Source organism: Primulina huaijiensis, chromosome 18, assembly GCF_012295235.1.
Source record: "Primulina huaijiensis isolate GDHJ02 chromosome 18, ASM1229523v2, whole genome shotgun sequence".
Classification (NCBI taxonomy): domain Eukaryota; kingdom Viridiplantae; phylum Streptophyta; class Magnoliopsida; order Lamiales; family Gesneriaceae; genus Primulina; species Primulina huaijiensis.
In genome coordinates, this window is record NC_133323.1 from 5,095,835 (window position 1) to 5,119,674 (window position 23,840).

At 34.9% G+C, this 23,840-nt stretch overlaps 3 protein-coding genes and 1 long non-coding RNA gene across 9 annotated transcripts; 1 reads left to right on the top strand and 3 right to left on the bottom strand.

Moving 5' to 3' along the window:
* LOC140965120 (uncharacterized) lies at window positions 1–5,719 on the top strand. 5 transcript variants are annotated; one of them, XM_073425183.1, is made up of 18 exons: window positions 1–28; window positions 228–429; window positions 584–646; window positions 1,092–1,246; window positions 1,391–1,504; window positions 1,610–1,675; window positions 1,778–1,861; window positions 1,935–2,021; window positions 2,486–2,577; window positions 2,668–2,728; window positions 3,028–3,087; window positions 3,430–3,490; window positions 3,749–3,856; window positions 4,259–4,377; window positions 4,469–4,540; window positions 4,659–4,744; window positions 5,080–5,176; window positions 5,362–5,719. In XM_073425183.1, the coding sequence occupies exons 2-18, from the start codon at window positions 240–242 to the stop codon at window positions 5,491–5,493; spliced, it is 1,647 nt and encodes a 548-aa protein (XP_073281284.1). In that variant the 5' UTR covers window positions 1–28; window positions 228–239; the 3' UTR covers window positions 5,494–5,719. The 5 variants fall into 5 exon arrangements, with proteins under 5 accessions (XP_073281284.1, XP_073281282.1, XP_073281286.1 ...); XM_073425181.1 differs by lacking the exon at window positions 1–28 and adding an exon at window positions 38–152; XM_073425185.1 differs by lacking the exon at window positions 1–28 and adding an exon at window positions 38–152 and having other exon boundaries at window positions 5,293–5,395.
* Window positions 5,720–6,648: 929 nt separating this feature from the next.
* Window positions 6,649–15,629, bottom strand: LOC140964871 (NAD-dependent protein deacetylase SRT1). Of its 2 annotated transcripts, none has more exons than XM_073424843.1 (14): window positions 15,378–15,629; window positions 14,578–14,607; window positions 14,408–14,500; window positions 13,369–13,488; window positions 13,025–13,125; window positions 12,785–12,884; window positions 9,966–10,045; window positions 9,546–9,624; window positions 9,309–9,362; window positions 8,892–8,988; window positions 8,337–8,419; window positions 7,909–7,976; window positions 7,596–7,701; window positions 6,649–7,294 (listed from the first exon to the last, which is right to left on the bottom strand). In XM_073424843.1, the coding sequence occupies exons 1-14, from the start codon at window positions 15,474–15,476 to the stop codon at window positions 6,989–6,991; spliced, it is 1,416 nt and encodes a 471-aa protein (XP_073280944.1). In that variant the 5' UTR covers window positions 15,477–15,629; the 3' UTR covers window positions 6,649–6,988. The 2 variants fall into 2 exon arrangements, with proteins under 2 accessions (XP_073280944.1, XP_073280943.1); XM_073424842.1 differs by having other exon boundaries at window positions 12,785–12,893.
* Window positions 15,630–19,182: 3,553 nt separating this feature from the next.
* Window positions 19,183–20,106, bottom strand: LOC140964008 (protein TIC 20-v, chloroplastic). Its single transcript, XM_073423486.1, has one exon. It carries the CDS (start codon window positions 20,007–20,009, stop codon window positions 19,359–19,361), a length of 651 nt encoding a protein of 216 aa, XP_073279587.1. The 5' UTR covers window positions 20,010–20,106; the 3' UTR covers window positions 19,183–19,358.
* A 1,334-nt stretch (window positions 20,107–21,440) lies between these two features.
* On the bottom strand, window positions 21,441–21,730 carry LOC140964541 (uncharacterized). The gene is made up of 2 exons (XR_012172911.1): window positions 21,638–21,730; window positions 21,441–21,545 (listed from the first exon to the last, which is right to left on the bottom strand). It is a non-coding gene; the product is annotated as an uncharacterized lncRNA (long non-coding RNA).
* Between the last annotated feature and the right edge of the window lie 2,110 nt (window positions 21,731–23,840).

Sequence of the window (23,840 nt, forward strand, 5' to 3'; positions counted from 1 at the left end):
TCTCGTGAGTTTGTAGACAGAGATTCGGGTATGGCCGTATACGTCTTATTTGTTATTGGGATAGACTGTCGCACTTGTGGTCACTGTAGTCGGATGTCTTGCTTGTTATTGAGAGAGGCAGTATTACTGTCGGTTGTCTGATGGTTTTGAAGGTTAAGTGATTATTATCTCCTCCGATGCTAGATGGCCAAATATCCTAGCTTTTTCATTTTCTGTTGAAACGACAGAGCTGATTAAAAATGGAAGCGGGGCCAACCCTTTCCCGCTGCTCAATCCCCATTGTGACGCGTTACTCACTTTCAGTGCGAGTCTTGAATACTTCTATATTCGCCGGACTTTCTTCTACTACGGCGGCGGCGGTGAAGCATAACAAAGAAAGAATTTCAAGAGACAAGTTGGATGAAGCTTCTGCCAGTAAAAGAAAGACGGGTATAGAGTTTCTTTTTCACCAGGGAGGCCAACAATCTTAATTTATTTCTTCGGATGGAATTTATGTTTTCGTCTTGTTTCATTTTGTGATGATGAAAATTGGACAATTTTTCGTTTTTCGTTGGGGTTAAACTTATGCCATGCATTGCTGTAGGTCCTTCTAATCCTGTCTCCAATGCGAAGAAGCTAAATTTGGAAGTGTCGCCTCATAGAGCTGGTATGCTATTTAGTATTTAATTATTATGGTGTGTGTACATAGGCAGGACTTCTTTTAATGTTCTTAATGTTAATTGTTCATGTATGTGTAGGAAATAACAATGTATTTGGTTAAACAAAGTGAACTTTTTAATTAGACTGTAAACTCCGTATATGTGTGTGATTACATGGATTACCCATGTTTGAGGGATCCATTACATAGTTGGGGGTGAGCTATCGCGCATTTTTTCTTTATGTACGAGCTCAAAATTGCAAGAGCGCAGCCAACAGGATCTAGATTAAGCATGTAGTGTTTGTATTACACTTGGTAACCACAGATGGAGATAGGTCATAAAGTTATTTTGGAATATCAGATGTTACAGAAATTTGACATTAAATTAAGCTTATTCTTGTTAAATTAAAATTGAAAATATTTCAAGGTTTACCTTGTTTCCTTGCTTATGTAGTGTCTGCTGTGAGGTTGATGCGCATTGAGCTCGGTGGTGCATTTGCTGACCTGTTGAACGAGCAAGGCAAGGGCTCAGGGGATAATGAGATGGGATATGTTGAAAGAACTCTTGGTTTCCGTACTCGTGATTTGGAAGACAGAGATCTTCGACTGGTTTGATATGTACTTAACCTTTTGCATTAAGTGTTCATGTTCAACTTGGAAAGGTTGTCCATTTAAATCTTGTCTTCTTATCACATGTTGGATGGAATCATTCGGTGTTTTTACATTGTGTCTGTATCTGATGATCACTTTCAGGTAACAGATATTGTTGGGGGTACCATTCGTTGGAGAAGATATCTGGACTATTTGATTCTTTCGATGTGTCATGATGAGAAAACCTTCAGAAGCATGGAACCTCTTCTATTGCAGGTACACGCTGCTGTTTTTTTGTTTTGGATTATGTGATGTCTTATTTTCAAAAAATTATGTAATTAGTTTTAGAGAGTTTCAAACTTCCATATTTTATTTTTTTAGATTCTTCGAATTGGATTTTACGAGATTGTGAAGCTTGAAATGCCTCCTTATGCTGTCGTGGATGAGGTTGGTGGTTGCTTCATAAATGGGACTTTCTCTTGTTTTCCATATTTTTATCTACACAATACTATTGGAAATTTCTCCTCTTAAAAATTTGTTATATGATAGAATGTAAAGGTTGCAAAATTTGCTCTTAGAACTGGTGCTGGTAACATGGTGAATGCGGTTCTGAGGAAGCTGGTTTTGCTCAAGGTTGGCCAGTTACTATTCCCCGGTCAACATTTAGTTCCATTCACTGCTTCTAAACTTGTTTTTGTGTGTGCAGGAAAGTAACTCTCTCCCTTTACCAAGAGTTGATGGTGATGATAGGCAGCAAGCACGGGCCCTAGCCACCATCCATTCTCATCCTGTTGTATGTTTGTGATTTTCATCTTTTAATTTCTTATGCATTAGACAGCACAACTCACAAATTAATGCCATTTTTTGTTCTGATAGTGCTCATCTCAGCCTGTAAAGACTACAAATTTCACTTTGTGTGGTATTGATGTTTTTCAGTTCTTTCACTCTTTGAAAGTCTCAAAAGTTCTTAGTCCATATATCTGTAAACTTGAATAAATATTTGTTAGAACTTAGAACCTCTACCCTGCCATTATTTAAGAAATATATTTTTTGTAACCGTTGTTTTAGTTTTTCTGGTCTTGTTTATGCTTTAAGTGATGTCATTCCAAATGCTGCAACCTGGCTAGACACATTTGAACTTTTGTTATTGCAATCAAGCTGTAGATTTTGAAAGAAATTTAGCTTTATGTGATTTTACTCTTTCTTTTAGGATTCTCTTATACCTTGTGCCAAATTTTCATTGGCATTCTTCTCCAGTGGATGGTGAGACGATGGATGAACTATTTTGGGCTTGAAGAGGCTATAAAGTTAATGATATGGAATAACAGTGATCCTTGTTTCAGCATCAGGTTTCTTTTTTTAACCTATTGAAACCTTATTTGTTTTCTCAAAAGCTGGAGATTGAATGTTTCTCCCTATCCTTTTAATAAAAAATTCAGAGCAAACACGGGCAAAGGATTCACAAGGGCTGATCTAGTAACAAAACTCGAAGAGTTGAAGGTTGTTGCTTAACTTTGTCATCAACACTGAGTTTTCTGACTCTCACTCATGCACTCCCTAGTCGATTTTTTTTACTGAATATTGTTAGTCATGGTTAACTTTAAATGCTACAAAGCAAGCAAGGTAGACATACTACCATGGGAATTCTTCGCACTCAGGGTCTATGCTAACCAAACCTCTCTTTTATCATAGCTTCCTTATAACCTTTTAATTCCGTGAGGTGCAAGTGATTGGAGAGACGGTAATATGCATTAGCACAGCAACTGATACCTTTTCCCCACTTTTTTACTGAACTTTAGGTTCCATATGAAAGCTCTCATCACTTGGATGATTTTGTCCGAATAAGAGCTGGATTGCAGGTGAGATCCTTGCATCATGCATGTGATTTTCCTGTTTTTTTTTTGGTTTTTGGATTGATGATGCAATTCTAGCTATCTTTTCACAATTTACACCATAATCCTGATATCCTAATAAACAATTTGTGAGATGGGCTGTCACCCTAATGGTTCTGGAAATTTTTTGTGCCAATTTTGGTTGCAACTGATCTTTTTACTGTTTTAGAAGATTAATAACTCCTAAAGAAAGTAGAAACGTATAGATGTATCATTAGGACAAACGTTTACAAATATTAATGCCTGCCCAGTTTTTTGCTATTGTGTTCCCTTAACCAGTGGTGATTATTTCACATTTACTTCTTGTAGGTTGTCTTACAAGCTGGATTGCTGAAAAATGGTTTCTGTTCAGTCCAAGATGAGAGTGCGGGTAATCTCCACTGTCAAATACTTAGTTATAGATTTAGCTGATACTGAACATAAATGCCTCTTTCTGTTAGAGTTATCCTATGTGCTTTTACTTCCTTTATTTTGTTTTGCTAGGAAAGATTTTATTTTGTACGAGTTCTCAATAAAAACCTTTGTTTCTCTAGTAGTTGGACTATGCCTTATAATTCCTGTAAATTCTGTCATTAAACCTGGAATATCCCATTATTCCTCTGTGCACCAATGAGAACTCTTGGTGCAGGCTTAGTGGTTGCTGTTGTGGATCCACAGCCTGGGGAGAATATTATTGACTGTTGTGCTGCTCCTGGAGGAAAGACACTTTTCATGGCTTCACATCTGAAAGGACAAGGTAGATCCTCGAGGAATAAAACTTAGCGGTTTGTCAATTAAATGATAGATAATGATTTGTCAAGTTTCTGGAAGGTAAAAGAAACATATTCTTGATAAAAATAATGAAAGTCATGTGTTTATTTATTCATCCCTTGAGAAAATCCTGAAATCTTGTCTTTCTTCGTTTGATACTTCTCTTTTACAATATGGTAAATGATACTTTCCTGCTGTACTTTTTTCGTCCTCAAAACATATACTTGCCTCACTTAAAAAATTTCTGGTATAATGTAAAAACGAAGTGCGTTTGGTAATTGAAAACTAAAAATTACCACGCCATATAGTAAAGCATCAGTATATGGTAAAGACCATTTGTTTTAGCAATGGAGCTATGAAATATTGAAAGGATTTGCTTTATTGTCAGGTAGCATATGTGCTATTGACATAAACAAAGGCAGATTGAGAATCCTCAAAGAGACAGCCAAATTGCATGAAGTTATTAATGTTGTCACTACTATTCATGCTGACCTGCGTGAATTTTCTGTAAGGATTTCTCTTACTACTTTTATCAGTATCATTTTGAAGCAAAGAAAATTAAATAATAATTAAGTTTCAGTTGTGTCAATTTATTCAGGACAGTAATAGTTTGAAATTTGATAAAGTTTTGCTGGATGCTCCATGTTCTGGATTGGGTGTTCTCTGCAAGGTGCTACTTTCTTTAAATTTTTATCTTTAAATCTTCATATTTCTACTTTGGTCTTGTACATTATGTGGATTTTTTTTGTGACTGAGAAATTTCCATATTTATTTCTTGATTCTTGCAGAGAGCAGATTTGCGTTGGAATAGGAGATTAGAAGACATGGAACAACTTAAAACTTTGCAGGATGAGCTTCTTGATTCAGCCTCCACGTAAGTTACAATTGTTTTGTTCACTTATATAGCTTGCTAGTTGTTGCTATTGGACCTGCAAGAATATAAAACAACAGGAATTTGCTCGACTCCATTTTATATGATGACTGTGAAAATGTCGTAGATGTTGCGATAGAAGAATTCGCAGTAGCATTTGCTTACACATCATAGCATAACTATTCTTATCTCGTCATTTGAGGTGGAGCTTTGAGTATCTTCGTTGTGAAGATTTATTTTCATCGAGAAAGTAGGATTTTGAACCTCAGCTTGGATGGTATTATTGAAGCAATTTAGTCGTCTTATATTGCCTGTGTTCATTTTTCTGCATCTTGCAGCTTGGTGAAGCCTGCTGGAGTACTGGTATACAGCACCTGTTCAATTGATCCAAAGGAGAATGAAGAAAGAGTGGCTGCTTTTCTTCTCAGACATCCGGTAACCATTCCCCTTTATGCATCAAGTAGTTTAACAGTTTAGTTTCTTTCACAATTTAGAGAGATGCGGGTTATTAATTTTATACTGTGATATGAGATCCATGACATAATTTGCAGGTGCTTTAATCAATTATAATCCTTATCTCCTTTCTACACCGTAACAGAAAATAGTGCATTCATTCACAGGAGTTCTATGTAGATCCAGTGCACAAATATGTACCTTCAAGTTTTGTTACAGAAGATGGATTCTATGGGTCCAATCCTGTCAAACACTCACTTGATGGAGCCTTTGCAGCTCGCCTTCTGCGATCTAGATGAGTTATTGGTCAGTAGTCAGTGGACATGGATTCATTATTTGGGTTCCTTGGATCCTAAGATGAAATGGTCGTAATTTTGCTTGCACGTGCTTTTTTTTGTCAGAGCAGCATATTGCATATCACTGCGCGAGCTATTAGGGGAAAATGGTAGACATATGGGAGGATACAGAGGGAGGTGATCTCACGTAAAAAGAATTTGAAAATTTATGTATAATTTTTTCTAGACTTCCTCTTTCCATCCCCTATAGACATGAAATTGAGCTGCCCCCCCTACCTCAATTTTCTGGATTTACTCCCGGCTATACTCTCTGAAATTCTTTGATGGCCAAGATGTTATTACACAATCTTCAGACCTCAAGGTTCCCATAAGTATTTGCCTACTGAAGTTCAAAGGATGGACACAAAAGTATTTAATCACTACACGAGCGGAAGGCGTTTATCCTGTACCCCCGGAGGAAGAGCTCGCTTCATGAGAAGAGCTGCTCGTATGAACTTTGAACAACAGATGATGGAAGACACGGATTGAATCCGCGTCGGTACCTGGCGATTTAATTATCATTCACTTATTTCCTTCTTGAACATACAAGATTATTAATATGATGATGAGGATATATATTCATATAGATTTTGGCCTATATTGTGGAATGAAAAGATCCCATGATCTTGTTTTTTAAAACAAAAAACTACAATAATATTTTTCACCTTAAATTTAAAGTTTAAACCAAGTAAAAGGTTTTGGTTCTTTAAATTTTTAGAAATATATTTTGTGATTTTTATAGGTGCAATTGAATAAAAAATTTTCTTTTTTAAGCAAATGTATTTTTCTAAAAAAACGAAATATCTCTCGGCAGAAACTGGTGTTTCCTGCTGAGGCAGGTTTTATGGGGAAAATATTTTAAAAATATAAATATATGTATTTATATGTGTTTGTGGTGGGTTTGAGCTTCTGTTTCAATCTCAATATGTTTAACGTGCTTAAAAAAATTCTTTTCACAATTCTATTCAAACACATAATTACTTTTGTTCTCAAAAAGTACTATTTGATGAATAACTATTTTTAAACCAATTATTTCTTATAAACGAGCTCATGATATGATACAATTAACTTAAACAAACCGAACAAAGTTTACTTTCAAGTTCAAAATATACTGCAAAATATGGGGAATTATAAAGAATCTCACTTTACTAGCGGACGAAATTCTTTGCCTCATAGGTACCCCAACGTGGGCTACTATTTGATTGAAATACAACTTACATACAAATTTAACGTTGGACATTTGCATTTCCAAATGTCTTAAAAGGTTACAAAAGCTGATTTTCCAGTAACCTATCAGGACTGAGTGCCATCTGCCAAAAATACCCTCAGAACCCATTACTTGAACTTCATATCTAGTAGAAAAACTAGTAAGAAGATAAAGACATAAAAGAAATATCCCAATTCTACCAAACCATACTGCAGATATATACAAAGCAAAACCAATGTCCAATTCACCTTGCTATCTATGCCTATGATGATGCTTTCGCGCCTTTGTACGTTTCCATGATATCCCACAGTCGAATTTGTATCCATCTCTCCTTTTAAGCGAGCCATTTGTAATAGAAGATGATTCTGTAGCCTCTGAAGAACTTCCATACTCAGTTATGTTTGTGACGATTGCATGGACAATAATGTTACTTTTGGGGACTAAAACGATTTGTCTCTCGACCACCGTTGTCTGCCCACAACATTGATCTTCGATGGCTTTGTGTTTTAGGTTATGAATGAGGGAATCCTTGTCTTCGTTTAACATTTCTGTTGGGATCTGAAGAAAATATTTGATGTGTATAAGCACAGCAGAGATTGAACGTAATATAGTGACCACAAAGTTTTGCTAATATTACACTGGATCAATCTAAAAACCAGTAAGGGATGATCCCTCGAGTTTTTTTAAAAATTAAAATGAATTTTTTTCTAAAAATAATACCCTCCACCCAACAACCAGCTTCAAAACCACAGCCGAAAGCTCCACGAGTCATCAGTCACGGCATCGTTTTAGTGCAGAAAGGTAATAATCAAAACAAAAGAATAAATAGTTACAAGATCAATAAAAAAAGCATTCTCACCTCAAAGTCAACCGGGATCTTGAGTTCCACATATGAACACTTGCAACCAGAGCTTAAGTTCAGGTTCAAAATAATATCAAAAGGTTTTGTGGCCTTCACAGTTCTCCTGATAAATCCGGTAGGACATAAAGAATTCTGAATTTAATATCACTATAAAAAAACATAGAAGTTAACTGGCTCCTCCTGGTACCACTAGAATAAATTCCGTATATTAGATGCCATAGAAACAGTGATACCACAAGATTATTTGGTCCAATACAATCTAAAACCATGCTAATTACAGAACACGGCACATGTAAAACAAAGGAGGTACCTTTTAAGCTGAAGAGGTTTTTCATGTAGAATTGCTGCCTTCATATTTAAACTTTCCGAAAAGGAGACCTGCAATTCGAGCACCACAGTTAATGACAGCCCCGAGGATAACCAGAAAATTACAGAACCTAATACCAATTAAATACTACTAGATCAAAACCCCTATTAGGGGAACATAAAATCCAGTGGAATCCAAAATAGACGAGAGGGGGCTTAAATTCTAGATTTAGAAAGCACATCAGCAAAAAACTCTAAATGACTGAATGGAATCATTAAACATGAAGGTCTGAACCAGCAAAAACATTTTGCTCATTTTAAAAGAATGATATGACATGGATTGTTTCTCTCTTATTAGGTCGCAAATTAAGGTATTTCACGCTGTGCAAAACATTTATGGATTTGGGGAAACATAACATAGAACTCGCTCACCTCAACAGATTTGACAAAAGGTATCGGAGCTTGTGTCCCATGCACACTTGCTATTCTGAGGGTCCAGTTCCAATATTTTTTATCTAAAATATAAAGTGTGCTATCAAAAAACAACCAACCATAAAATATGTGCGAAACCATCAGTCAGCTAGGAGTTAAATTTTTTTAATTTCCAATAAAAGCATCATAGAGAAATAAAGAATCAGATGAAGATACTTCTACGCGGGCTCTTATGGTAGATGTTGGGGTAAAGTGGTTAGCATTGTTCTGTATTATCCACAGATAAGAAGCATATGAAAATGCAAACTGTAGATTTCTTTAAACTCCAGATACCCCACGAAATGAAAGTGCATTTATTCTTTACATCAGTTATCTCAAGGAAAAACTTTTTTGACTAAAGAAAACTAGGATACCATGTAAACAGGCCCAGGTGCAATGGGATCGACTTGTAATGCATGTTAAAGCTATATAAAACAAACTTGAATGTATTCTTAACGAATTTAGAGCAGAGACATATAAGGAGAAGAAGAATCGGCATAATTTAAGAGAAATTACCTAAACTTAAGGCCTGAGTCAAAATGATCTGTAAAAGATCAATCCTAACAAATGGTGGGATACACATATCGAGAATGTTCATAACCCCTGTAATCACCTGTTTAAGGAGATTTTAGCCACCAGTTCCACCGATTGATGTAAAAGAATTGATACATATTTGTATGAAAAAAGTGATGCAGTTAGCATGGAGAGAGAAATTACAAGGCAATTTAAGGGAAGGAAATGTTGCAAGACATAATTACTTCAAACTTAGAATTTCCATTGAGTTATCTAAGTGCTGTAGCTCTTTTATATTCATTTATTCTCCACATACACCACTTTTACCAATGACAATTAGTTTAATTGAAAGGTATTCAAAGTGTTCTCTTAAAGGATTAACTCGAACAAGAAAATAAAATTGGCAGGACAAAAATTCACCTTGTCTACATATCCATGGATCACCAAATTTGCTTTCTTATCTTTCGGGGTTTTCTGTAAATTCAAAAAATGCAGAGACTTTTATCCAAGATGAAATGAATCTCATCTTATGTGCAAGATAACATGTACAAGTCTTAAAGCACATTAATTTGTTCTTTCATGACATGGAACTTCAAAATCAGTACGACGAAGCTTGTTAACAAGCTATGTCATAGATGGCTGTAGAAAGCAGTTTACCTGAAGATTAACGATTGCAATCTTTCCCCCGCCCTTGAGACACTTTAAGGGCAGATTACATGCCGGAGTAATCTGCAAACTGTAGAAAACAACATAGCTCACAAAAGATATAATTGGATACAGACTATACAACTTCCATATAATAAAAAGAAAACATTGTTGTACAGAAAGAAACAGGAAAAGAACTCGATCAAAGACTGCAGACACTATCAATCATATAGTAGTCAAAATCCAATATCAGTAAAAATTGTTGAGTATTTGAACCGTTGAAGAATAAATATTCTGTTTAGTATATAATTAGAAAACACATCAAATACTTTAAAGAGATGTCAAGAATATCTTTTAAGATATTGAAAAGAGCATCATTCTGAAATGAAAGAGAATACAGACACATTAACACTCAGGCTTCAGCAAATATACCTTGTTCCCAAACATAATACGACATCAGCAATTTTGCAGTGCTTCTCTGCAGGATCCATCTCCTTCGGTGGCAAAGCATCCTGGAATGTAAAATATAAATAATTAGGTAATGACTATATCTCGTCTTTGGATAATGCCAACACATAACTGCAGCTAGTGCTCCCTTTTGAACTATTAAATCTGGATCCTGTATTGGTTGTCATTCATATCACAATTGTGTGCTTTAAAAAGTACTTCAGCACAATGTTAAAACAAGGGTTTTTGGATCTTTAATTCTGACAATAAGCTTACAAATCTAAAAACGTTTTGTAGAGTATGGAACTGGGTAAAATTTCAATGAACATAGCTTTGAACTCCAAAAATAAGATGTCGAGTAGGGATGACAATGGGTCCGGGTCTAACCGGTACCTGATCTGTTTGGGGCGGGTACGAGTATGGAAAAAAACAAGTATCGGGTCGGGTATGTGTATTAAATTTTGGGTCCTTGCTGGTAACGGGTCTTATAGGACCCGACCCATAACCGTGTTTGACCCGATAGGATTTTAAGCATTATATCTGTATGTTTTTATATTTGTAAAGTTCTGAATGATGCAAATGGTAAATTTACTTTTAATTCTACCTTTATAATAAATTAATAATATAGCAAGCTATTTTATTTAACAAATTTTGTATCATTTATTTTGTTTATTTATAAAGAGTAAAAATTATCAACATTACCTACAATGTTTGACGATGAGAAAAAATGTCAAGAAGAATGTGATGAGTAATTAATCTGATTGAGTTGATTTTCTAACAAGATTCTTAACTTGAACTACTTTGTTCATTTTTTGTTATCATTATATTAATTAAAAATTAGAGATACCAAATATAGTGTAAGTTAGACTTCGGGTATAGGTCAGGTCAAATACGCGTTTAAGTTTTAACGGGTCGAGCGGGTATGGGTCCTTCATAGGGATGTCAATGGGTCCGGGTTTTACTCAGACCCGCAATGGACCCACCCCGTATGGGACGGGTTTGAGCATACTAAATGGATCATGGGGCGGGTCTCGGGTCTAATTTTTCAGACCTATCTGGGTATGGGGCGGGTCATGGGTCTTATAATACCCGCCTCATACCTGTCCCATGTATGTGGATATGAATACTCTAGGGTTTTAGTTTTATTAATTTTCATTTTTTTAGTAGCCTACCTCAACCATAACGGTCTTAGCTATTCCTATGTCAACTGTTGCATCTGAATCTGCTTTTAGGAATAATAGAAGAATAGTTGGTCCTCATCTTAGTAGGCTTAATCCAACAACTTTTTTTATGTAATTCATTATGTCATGAAAATACTTTGTTTGTTATTATTAAGTGTGGACGAAGACATGAATTATTTTTCTATTGTGTTGTACTTAGAGGCTTGTCTGTTTAATAATTCCGTCATATGAGAAGAAGATTATTGTTTTTATTTTAAAAAAATTCGGGTCTCACGGGTCTACCCGGCCCCGTTTCGTATTTGGGGTGGGACGGGTCCGAAGAATATTTAACCGGGGTGGGGTGGGTAATGGGTCCAAGTTTTCTTCATGGACCGGGTCTTCATGGGGCGGGTCTTGGGTTTAGTCATACCCGCCCCATTGACATCTCTAGTCCTTCATATTTTTTAATGGGTTGGGTCTCGGGTCCTAGTAGACCTACCCCATACTCGACCCATTGTCATCCCTAATGTTGAGAGCTCATAACCTCTCTCAGAAAAGCAAGGAAACTCTTACGTTTACTATAAAACATTTACATGTTCCTTTCCTTTAAGTTAACTAATTTTAGATCTCTGTTAACCTTACTAATTGACCAAAACCAATTTCAAGCTCTAAAAGCTTATCTTTTCCAAACAAAACTATAGTGTTCAGACAATATCTACCATCTCCTATGGTTCAAGAACATATTACAACTCTCCAAGAATTTGTAGGATGTTTCCATGATGATTTTAGAACTTCTTAGAACAAATTCTTCTTCACTCCTAGAAAGAACCAACAAGACTCATTTTCATGATATCACTAATCAACTACCCATATATGGGTGATGCATAAATTCATAATGAGCGATCAAGAAAACATTCTTATTGCTTTGAAAATAACTACGAGTTAGTGCATCATGTGAAGCACCCTCTTGAATATGTGTATCATGTACCCAACTTAAATGCAGGTGCTGACACTTGCAATATGCATAGAGTATTGCAACATTACACTATAGGGTGTCATAACTAGCTCAAATTGTAAACAATGTCCCACCACCCAAATAAGGCTTAATTTAAAATATTTGACTTGAACCTGAGAATTTGAAGTTTTAAAGAAGAATTCTGAACATTTCTTATGCTCTTTCTTTTACACATGTTCCATGATTTAAATTTTTTGCTAAAAACAAAACTCTCAAGATTTCCTCTTATGAGACTCCATTGAAACGAAACAAATTTTGAATAATCAGAAATAACATGTTTATGCTCACGAAGACCTTTGAATTAGGGGTGTAAAACTGACCCGGTTTGCGAGCTTTTCCAGCTGGCTCAAAAAATATTTGATTTGTATTCGAGCTTATCAAATTCGAGCCGAACTCAAATATGTTCAAATCTTTCGAGCCGAGCTCAAACTCGAACTCGAGCATTAATTCGAACCGAATTGAAGTCAAAAATTTTAAAATTTTCGAGCTTCAAATAAAATTCGAACTCGGATAGAATTAATTCGAGCCGAATTTGAGCCTTAAATTTTTGTCATATTTGGCTCGATTAGGTTCGTTTACGGCCCGGCCATACTTTTAATTAAAGAACTTTCCCAACCAAAAACCAGTACCTCCCAATCAAGAACAGTGTCCCTCAATTTTGAGCCGCAGCTTGCCTTGGAGCAACGGCGTCCAGTTTCTTTCAATCCAATTGTCTCAATTTCGAAGTCCCTAAAATATCTTCACAGGAAATAGTCATTAAGCATAAGCAATGACCAAACTTCAGAGATAACATTCTAAGTATACCAAAAGGACAATATCTATAAAGTGACACCATATCAAATATAATGAAAAATAATTGCAAGGCTTACTCAGCTCCACATGACGAGCAAAGTTCCATAAATGAATTTCCATGTAATTCAGCGAGCTTTCCCCGTGATATTCCAGAACGAAGATGAAGGCCATCAACGTTCTAGCATATTCAAACAAGGGAACAAACAAAGACTGAGTCAAAAACGATAAAATGATGGGTATCAAGGCATAAAATGTGCACGTTAAGTTATAAAATACTCTGAAGAAAATTGAATTGAGGAAAATTTCAAAAGCAGAGCACCATTGAATATAAAATCGCAATTATTTAAGAGTCACTGAAAGAGGGCTGCATATTAATAATGTGATATGCAGCATTGCTCTTTTGTGAAGAAGGATGCACTACCTGGCTGATAAGGAACTTCAGAATACCAGCCTTCTCTAGTTCAACCAATGCCATATGAGTTATGCTTGGGGTTGCACGATGGAAAGGTAGAGAAGCTTCCGGTAAGGCTTTGCCTTGGCGCTGTGAACCAGTGGAAGTCAATCAGAAAAAGCTGCAGTCATGTTTTAATCGAATTTAAAGACAATATACATAAAACAATGTTAATCTTTGTACATTCTATAAGATGTCAGATAAAATGATTACTAGAAATAAGCTAGGTTGCAGTCCACAAACTCAAGTGTGGAGTATGGTTATGTGCTCCTATGAGAGATTGTCAAATATCATCCTATATTAAACTGGCTGAGTAAATGGTCAATGGATTGGTTAAATTTTTTCCATCTGAAGAATTTTAACAAGCACTGAATTCAAAATATATTTTTAAGTAAAATTATGTTCCAGGTAAGGTGATCGCTGATTCTTTCTGGAAATTTCCCTTTCTCACACTCATGTTATAAGCAAATCTACTATTTCCAAGTGTAAAGATTTTGAACCTGTGTCATGTACCATTCCATGATAATGAAAGGAAAAAAAGACATATAAGATATTGAGATGCTTTGGATGCTAACTAAAAGTCTCTGTTGAGGAAAGACGAGAGAGAGAAGGTCTGGCATCCATCAGTATGCCTCTAAATCTTTCCATCCAGAAAAAATTTATTTGAGCTAATCATGTTATGAAAACTCATACTCATCCTACACAAGTCAAAGGGAAAAAGAGACAAGTGAAAGAGTGCCATTTCATTCGTGATCTATCCATGAACCAGTGAACCTAACCGGAGACCGGAACCGACTGATTTGTAGAATCATTGGATTGATTATTTTTCGGTGTGAATTACACTTAAATTTGGATTTGGCCATATTTGATACTATTTCCTTGTGTTGGAAGTTTCAAACAACAGATTTAGAAATATACGATAGGATTAATAAAAAGGCTCTGCACTCGTTAAATCATGGCACAACGATTTTTTAACATGACAAAAGGCTGCCATATTTACAAACATTACCTGAAGAGTCCATATGCCCTTGGGGCCACGAAAGTCAGGTATGCCACATGAGGTAGATATCCCTGCTCCTGTAAATACAACTAAGTGCTTGCTCTGCACGAATATAGGAGGATCGAGATTTTAATCCAAAGAAGCAAAGTGGACAACAAACGAAAACATTACAGACAAACCTTTTGTATCATCACGGCAAGCCGTTCAATCTGCAAATGGGAACATAAACTTCAGCATTTTAAGAACTCAAAACAGGGAACAAAACATCATCGTCATGTTATTCAAGAAATGCAAGGCTCTCATAAGTAAAACCTCTATCAAGTTTGAATATACTGAGTATTTCCAAAAAGGAAAGGAGAAAAAAAGTTTTGGATACATGAGCAATAGTTTAAAAAACATCTTTATCGAGCAGAGCTTGTATATATTTTTTAAAATAGTTATATATTTATGTACACTCTTCTTGCTTCGTCTTTTTTAGGGTACTAGCTTGTTTAAAATTAAAGAATCCAAATCAAACACCAAATTATTTTTTTAATAAAATGCTGTTTCTTTACAGAGACAACATTTCATCCAATTTACAATCCATGCAGTTCATCAACTGCATTTGATCTTTAGCTCCCCAAGTACACAAGAAAGAAATAAGATCTCTGAAACAAACTTCTAGGCCCACCATCGGTTCATATATGAAATTTTAGCACGAGTATTATCTATGAAACCAAAGACCAGAAATCAGATCTCACCCATGAACAGGACACAACAGTTTCAGAGACTCAGATTAAGCATATGACGGAAAGAAGTTAGCCCACATACAGGGGAAGAAGATCTACACGACTAATTAAAGCAATGCTAATGCTAACGCTAAAAAGAAGGATCGTAAGAGCCACAACCGACAACAGTGGCAATTATAGTCAAGAAAAATTAAAAACCAGAACCCCCGAAAAACAAAATGATACAAAGAAAAAGAGGAAATAACACGTACTTTCTCTTGCAAGACATGCGGTGGGTCAAAGAACTCGTCCATTCCGACGTTGCCCACATCTTCTATATAAGAAAGCTTCTCAGCATACCCCAGAGACATGGCTTCTTCACTCAGTTTCCCGTTTCCTTCTCGTTTTTCTTGACTCTCTTGATTTCGGAAAGCAGCAATCAAAAATGTCGGAAGACCACCAGGCTCAATTGCTGTGGCCGTGTGCTACGGCAGCACTCTTTTGGTACCAGGTAAACAACATAAATAATAAATAAAATTATAGTAAAACAAAATTACTTCGATTGTTTTAAGGAAAAACTCAGACAAAATCAAATATAAATAAAATCAGTAAAAGAATGATAAATATTTTGGTTTCATTTTTTTTTTAATTACGAAAAACTCCGCAATCACTATCTTTCGGTTGTATATCGGAATTTTTATTTATTTATAATGATATTCTTTCAGTTACATATAAATAATAAATATATCAAATGCGACATATTTTATTTTATAAATTAATAAAGACGAAAAATAACAATTATAAAATAAAATAACAATTAATGAGCGTATGAGACTTAAATAAAAAAAAGGCAATGAAATGAAATTCAAACCAAATAACTATTATAAAATATATTTATTTTACATAAACATTGATGAACATATAACACGTGCTCGAAAAAATTAACTCGTTTGTATATAAATCACACGCAAACGGATTCAGAAATCCAATCCGATTAATATGTTAATTAAAAGATAAAAAGAACTTAAAATTTCGATACTATATACATTTTAAATAAGTATATAATATTTTTTCAGGAAGCATATTTTTACAACATATAAAATCCGAAAGTTGAAAAATTGAGAGAAATGGAATATCTTGTTCGGTTTCCTTTCCTTGTTTCTTGCAAAATTTGTATAACATCTTTTTACCTTTCCTTGGATTATTTGGAATGATAACCATTGTCGGAAATATTTCGGGGCTCGCATAGTTTATAAATCTTACGCACAGCCATCTAATAAAAATTTAATAAGTTGATCTGATAAATTATGAGTTTCAAAATATTAAAATAAATTGATATAATTCATGTTATGTGTAGAAATCTAACTAAATTAAGTTTTTTGTGGTGAGCCGAATACTGCTCAGATTATATATATTTATTATATCCGAGACACATTGAATAATACATAATATACACATATTCTAGACTTATCTCTTGTTTTCATTCTCTGGCACGAATAAGTTTATCGATTCTCTTGCTTTGGAAGATCTATAACTCTAATGCTCGATTAATAAATGGAATCACGTCTATGGCTATTGGTTATTTACTTTCTTTTAATTCGACTTGAATTTCTTGTCTGTTGTGATATTTGTTTTGAATCACATGCTATAAATTTTGGATCTTATATCTCATTCAAAATGTTTTAATAAGTGTGAAAACTAGAAGGGTTTTTGCTGGTAGAAACATTACTAAACTCTATTTTTAGATGAATATCGCAAACAAATTTAAATTTTTGACAGGATTTGGTTACAGCATAGTAGCAGCATGGTAACTTGTTGGGTAATGAGATCCGTTTTTGTGCTAGTCTAAGTTGCAAAAAGTTGTTTGGTTCACTAGACAAAAAAGCTAGTTGGCATTCATTTTACATCTCTGAACCTAACTGCTATGTGTTCAAGTAGAAAGCAAACGAACCAAGTCAAGCCGGTCAGTATCATGTTCGAGCTTGTATCATTTAAAATATAAAAAAGCTCGAGCTCAATTCGAGTTTTCGTCACGAGGTTCGAGTTCGACTCGTTTTGAAATTATTAAGTTCGAGAATAACTCGAGCTCAGTTCATTAATAGCTCGTTTATCATATTTTACGAGCTTGACTCAAACTCGGCTCGTTAATAGAGCTTGTTTTCAAGCTCGTCAAGAACATGATTGAGGTCGAGTTTGAGCTTGATTCGAGCTCGGCTCATTTAAGGTATATATAGGCTCGAGCTCAGTTCGGATTTTTATCATAAGGCTCAAGCTCAGCTTGTTTTGAAATTAATATGCTCATGAATAGCTCAAGTTCGGTTCATTAATAACACGTTTATCATGTTTAACGAGCCCGGCTCGAGCTCAACTCATTAAGTAGACTCGTTTTCGAGCTCAAAGCATTCTTAACCAAACGGCCGACTAAGATATGAGAATTTAATGGTAGTAGGCTTCTCATTTTAGTCTTTCAATCCCTTATCTTTCACTCAGATATCGATGTGAGCCAATACAAATAGTCTTCCAGTGATTGAGTTCCCAACAAACTATCTAACCTCGAGCTCGAGCCACATAAACGAGCCGAATATTCTTAAGCTCGAGCTCAGCTCAATGAGCTTAACTAACGAGCTTTTTACCGAGCGGAACTCCGAATAGCTCGCGCGCAGCTTAGTTCATTTACATATCTAATGATCCCCGCAAGTTAAATTAAAAAATGTAGTTGTGCTAAGTGATGTAAATCCATCTTTCTTTCAACAAAGTCTTGTGTTCAAACCATTAAATTTGTATTAGTACTAATATTTTTATTTTTCAACTCAACAAATGAGCCATATAAATGAGCATTTTCACGAATATGTAGACGAATCAAACTTGAACCAGAAAAATTAGCCGAAATCGAGCTTGAGCTTGCGAACCATAATGAATGTGTTCATGAGCCACCTAAACGAGCTCGAGATCGTGAGCCTATTAACGAACATATTCGTGAGCTCGCGAACCGCCTATTCTTAAACTCGAGCTCGGCTCTATAAAATTGTCAAGCTCCAAATCGACCTCAAACTCGGTTCGATAAGATTAACGAACGAACTCGAACGAGATTTTTCTAGAGTCGAGCCCCGAATAGCACGCGAACGGTTTGGTTCGTTTACATCCCTATGTTCAAGTCATGTGGAGAGGATTCGAGATACCAAATATCATCATACTTCAACAGAAAGGTCAGTTCAGGATTGAAAACAGTGTGTCAATCCATTGGGATAATCTCCGAACAAACCCGATCTTTATGTAAAACCATGTCATTCTGCGTTCACAAATAATTTCTTTATGTGTTCTTTCTTAATCATACACTCAGAGCAGAGCATATATAGGAGGCCAGAAGGGATCCTTATATAACCAGATGTGCGGAAAAAAAATGGTCTGCCTATGCTGAATTCCAGATGAAAAGGAACAAGTAGGGCTTCAAACTATCAGATTGCATCGATATTGTAATCACCTCTTGAAAAAATCATGTCATTTGAATATAAAAAATTTACACCCCTAAGGCCCAAGGGTACAGGTGAGAGTAATCCTGCAATGTGTCTTGTATAACATGCCATCTCTGCCCAGACCCTTGTCTTGGAACTTAACAGTTGAGAATTTTAGTGAATTTTCAGTTGTCCAATGCATGCAAGTTTTGATGCCGAATTCTTGAAGTCCATTTGAATATTCAACTCCAAATGAAAGTAAATTAGCAACTTCTTCCTGGACTTTCTACTAATCGAACTGCTCTAGTGACTAAATTGCTTGATTGCTACAATACATTAAACCAACTAGTTTAACAAGGAGTCCACCACCTAATTGAAAGACAGCCATAGGAGGGACTGCTTATTTCAAGACGTTGAAGGTTATCAACATATATTTTTCTAATATTTCAGCACATGGTGTATCATATAGCCAAATGAAGTAGAATTTTTTTGGCAGCCGTCACACACAAGGGAAAAAAAATCTTGCAACACCTCAACAACCTCGAAAGCATTCTAATGTAGAAGTTAGAAATCAATATCGATCCCTTTTATCAACCACCATGTAAATCATTACTGACTTTTCTAAGATACAGAAGTAGGCATTCATAAATCAATAATTGCCACAAAAATTTCCATACCTCGACCAGTTACAACAACTTATCAAGGAAAACTTAAACAACAAAACTAGATCAGCATACCAACTGAATTCAAATTTATCAACTTAACACATGATACATAGCTAAAGATTTCCATATCAAAGCTTCACATAACTTGCCTATCAGCAGCCTCAGCAACAAGAGGCAATCTCGGAAGTTGGCCCAGCAAACAGGAAGAAGATCCATAAATCATACAAACAAACAGAAACAAGAACACAGTACTATCCAAACTCATAACAATATCCAATCCCGCACCATCTCTAGGGCTGAAACTTCTCTCCAAAAGGTCAGGGAATATCAAGAGCACATCAAGAACTATAGCCTGCATAGTATTAAATCTCACGTACCTACTGAAATTGGGATTCCTGACAACAACAAAGTAAAGGGTCAAGAAAACCAGAAACCCATTAAAAGGAAAGCTCTTGAAGATCCTGATAGCGGGAACTAAGGGCTGGATGATGGTTTGAAAGGGAGAGAACTGCGTGATGACATATTTTCCATACTGAATTCCATCAAAGAAAGGGTAGAAGTAGGTGATAGCTGAGATTAAACGGTCAGGCGCGTCAGCTGAGTTGCTATCCTTGGATTTGGATGTGATGATGAATTTTCTGGTAGTTCTATGTTTCCTCAAGGGCGGAGCCACGAAGTTGAGTGGCGAGAATCGGAGGTTCGGATTTGATGAAGACAATGTGTGAAGGGGTTGCTTCACAAATGTAGCTGCAGGGGTGGAGAAGAGATTGGTCATGGTCACGGCCATTGCTGAACGAGAGTGCAATTGGGGTGGTGAATTGTGTGTCCAATCTCATGCCTCACAGCTACCAAATAATTTCTATCCTAAGCCCACAGGACCAAAAATGGCCAAGGTCCAACTTCTCTTAAATTGAACACCAAAATGAGGGATCTAATCGAGCTTAATCGAGCTTAAATATTGAATATTTGAGTTTGACTCATTTATAATTGAGTCGAACTCGATTTTTATTTAACTATATATTCAAGGTTCATGAGATTATTCGAGTTTTTATCAAACATAAACAAGCTTAATAAATAAAAATTATAAATTTAAATATTTATTAAATTCATTAGAAACTAAATTATATATTTAGAGAAAAATATTAAATTTATATATATTTTTCTTTGTTTTCGTAAGTAAAGTATAAAATTTATAAATTCAATATCAAAAATATTGTTTTTCATCTAAGAACTAACTCATAAGTAATGTAACGAACATGTTCACGAGTTAACGAGCCGAATATTATAAAGCTTGAGTTTGATTCATTTAACTTAACGAGCTTTTATCGAATCGAGTTTCGAATAGCTCCCGAACGACTTGGTTCATTTACATTCTTAACTAAAATACATATTTTGTTGTTAATTTAATTGACTCACCTCCTATATTCTCCAACTTTTTACAAAGAATAATATCATAATATGTTTTTAGAAATTAGAGATCATATATTGATACTATGATCTTAGATGTTCTTTACTATCTATCGATCAACGCATACTAATCTACCTCAAATATTAATTTTTAGTAAATATTCATCAATAATTTACTTAAGATTACAAGGGTGAAAGTCCTAAATCTTAGCTATTCACACAAGTGTTCATCAGGCGTAGGACAAGCTCTTCTGGGATGCAGAACTTTTATGTAAAGCTGTCGTCGCAAATTGTCCCGAGTGAAGAAAGTGGTTGTTTAGGTGGGAGCTCGTATGGAACAACAATGGAAGTTTTCGTATCACAATGCAAACCACGTGGGATGATAAAGAATGACATGAAGATGAGGAATTGCTTGATAGAAATGTAAGACGTGGTTATTTTTCTTGTGCATGGAAATTTCAAAAATTACAGAAGCTATTCAAAAGACACTATTCTTAGAACTGGCATATCCGATGATGGCTTATAGCTCATGACCTTGTCCCACTCTTGAAGAAGAACGTTTAGGATAAGGTATTAGATTCGAGATTTAAACATAACAAACTCTTCACTCGGTTTAAAAAATAATAATAACTGACATATCCATTTGGGACACTTTTAGTTCATCCAATGCTTGAATGCAAATGAATAGATCACAAATTAGAGCGAATATACTATCTTCTCGATACAATAATCTAGATAGAGTACAAGAAAGTGGCTCTCCCGAGCTTCCTTGGCCAAAAATTATCTTTTGTATATACCACCCAATGAAGCAAGTCACTTGTCAAAAGAATGAAGTTCTCAGTTCTCGATGCTATCATCAATCTTGCCGCCAAGAAGGATCTTCTCAATTAGTTGGTCGATAGAATTTTCCATTACCCTGAGTAGTTTGTCAAATAAATCAAACGCAAAGTACTAATTAAATACCAGAAAACTAAGAATATCTCAATCGGTTGCCATAGGGCTGCTCACCTTGATGCCAATTGCTATGGCTGTTTTTTCTTAATCAGCTCACCTAGTCTTTAAGAGCCTCTCTTGCTTTCTTTCACAAATATGAGAGGCTCAAAGCAGGTAGATGTTTCGTTATCCTCGCCGAGGATCGCAATCGGATGCCAGAAATATTGCCTACACATGCACAACATTTAATAATCTCTTGTTAAAATAAGCTGCGGGAATCAATCCAGAGAAGATGATCATCAGTACTTAAAATGGCCAAAGATATCAAAGGCGTGAAATTGAATAGAACATTTCATTAGAGCACATTATACCCTGGAATCGAAATGGCCAAATACTAGCCAAAACCAAAATGTGGCACAACCAGACAGAATTAGAGTTGGCAAATCAGAAAATCTCCTCTGAAATTGGTCTAAGAATTGTATACAAGCAACATAGTTGAATCATTTTTGTTGTGGTGGATGACAAATTAAAAACAATTAGGAAATCTGAATAAAAGAAAGGAATATGAAATCATTAATGTGATTCGACCTAAAATTTTAAAATATTCAATGGTTGTATCTAAAGGTGAACATTTATACTCATACGTCAGATCAATAGAAAAAAGGAAAAAAAAGAGTTTGACCTCAAATGTATCGATAAATGTTTACAATTGAACATATTCTTATGACAATGGCTCAAGAGTAGCATCTCATTAACCGTTTTCATTTATTATAGAACCTATGCATCTCAAGAACACGACTACTCAACTCGAAACAGGATCCTGCAGAACAGGCAACCCTATTGATGATTGCTAGAGGTGTGATCCTGACTGGGAAACTAACCGAAATAAATCAAAGAAATCAATTGACTTGCTATGTAATACTTTAGATTGTTAATTGGCATTTCTATTTCTATTATTAAATAATATTTTAACAAATTCATAATTCATGCTTGACGAATAAAAAATTTAAGCATATATAATTTGAAAAAAAAAAAAAAAATTGATTTCAATCCGATCTGAAATCAGTCCAAAATACATTCAAATTCAATCAACAATCGGGCCAAATCTGGTTCAATCTGTTTGTTTTTACCCGGTTTTTGATTGATTTATATATCAAATTCTATAAATCCAGAACAGATTTAAGCTCGTATGTTAACCGACCATATTAAATTATATATTTGATGAAAGTGTTAGTCTTGATATCATCCTCCATGCAATAACTGTGTTGCCACTATGTTAGTTCTTTCATCAGCTAGAAATTGGAGTTGCTTGTGAGAATGAACATGAAGGAAAATGGAGGAACTGTATAGAAAGACATGGAAATAGTGACTTCTTGGATAGTGCAATGGTCAACCATGGTAGGGGCAACCTTTCCGTCGCGTCGGGGGTGAAGATTTTTGGGAGAATACCAAACATGACAAGATTTTGGTGGAGAATCTGGTACTTTGAAAATTTAGTAAGCGATCCTCTCACATATCTTTATTCGTGATAATAATGATCGATTATAATCATATTTACAATTATAAGTAACATTTTTGCTATAAAAATTAATATTTTTCATGAATCATCGAAATAAGAGATGTGTCTCACGAAATTGATTTGTGAGACTGTGTTAAAAAAGTTTTTTTCTATTCAATTCAAATCTACTCTAATTATTTTGAGTAAACTTTAAAATAAATTACATTTATATTCATAAAATATAGTTTTATCAGTATCGAAACAAAAATGATAATATCTTAAATCCCCGATTAGTAAAATTTCAAGGATATTGTTTTAAATCCATACATCAAACAAAATAATTCAATCCGAAAACAACTTTAAAGTCTGCAACATTTTTTCTGTTTCACAGTCATGATGCATTTCTGATTCTGTTTGACTCAGTCAATTACTGAAATATATGAAAATTTAAATTAAAAAAATTTGATTCTTTACCGACGTGATAGTGCGTATCGTAATAATATTTACATTTACCGACGTGATAGTGCGTATCGTAATAATATTTACATCACACGATTTTATTTGAAGTCATCTCATATATCAATTTTGAAAAATACGGATTTTTATCTCGATCTATGAAAAAATATTATTGTTTAAGACAAAAAAATTAATTTTTAATGTATATATGAAACGATTACATGTGATCTAGACTAAGATTTTGAAACTCAATTTCACATAAAAAGTATAATAATGGAAAAGGAAACAGCTAAGTTGTAACTTTCCTTGTCGGAAAAAGTGTTT

Coding starts and splice junctions, on each gene's coding strand:
- LOC140965120 (XM_073425183.1), top strand. CDS start 240: ATGGAAGCGGGGCCAACCCTTTCCCGCTGCTCAATCCCCATTGTGACG. Junction 430..583: donor TGCCAGTAAAAGAAAGACGG/GTATAGAGTTTC, acceptor GCATTGCTGTAG/GTCCTTCTAATCCTGTCTCC. Junction 2,729..3,027: donor CAAAACTCGAAGAGTTGAAG/GTTGTTGCTTAA, acceptor ACTGAACTTTAG/GTTCCATATGAAAGCTCTCA.
- LOC140964871 (XM_073424842.1), bottom strand. CDS start 15,476: ATGTCTCTGGGGTATGCTGAGAAGCTTTCTTATATAGAAGATGTGGGC. Junction 10,046..12,784: donor ACACTGTTCTTGATTGGGAG/GTACTGGTTTTT, acceptor TTTACATTCCAG/GATGCTTTGCCACCGAAGGA. Junction 9,625..9,965: donor GTATTATGTTTGGGAACAAG/GTATATTTGCTG, acceptor TGTTTTCTACAG/TTTGCAGATTACTCCGGCAT.
- LOC140964008 (XM_073423486.1), bottom strand. CDS start 20,009: ATGGCCGTGACCATGACCAATCTCTTCTCCACCCCTGCAGCTACATTT.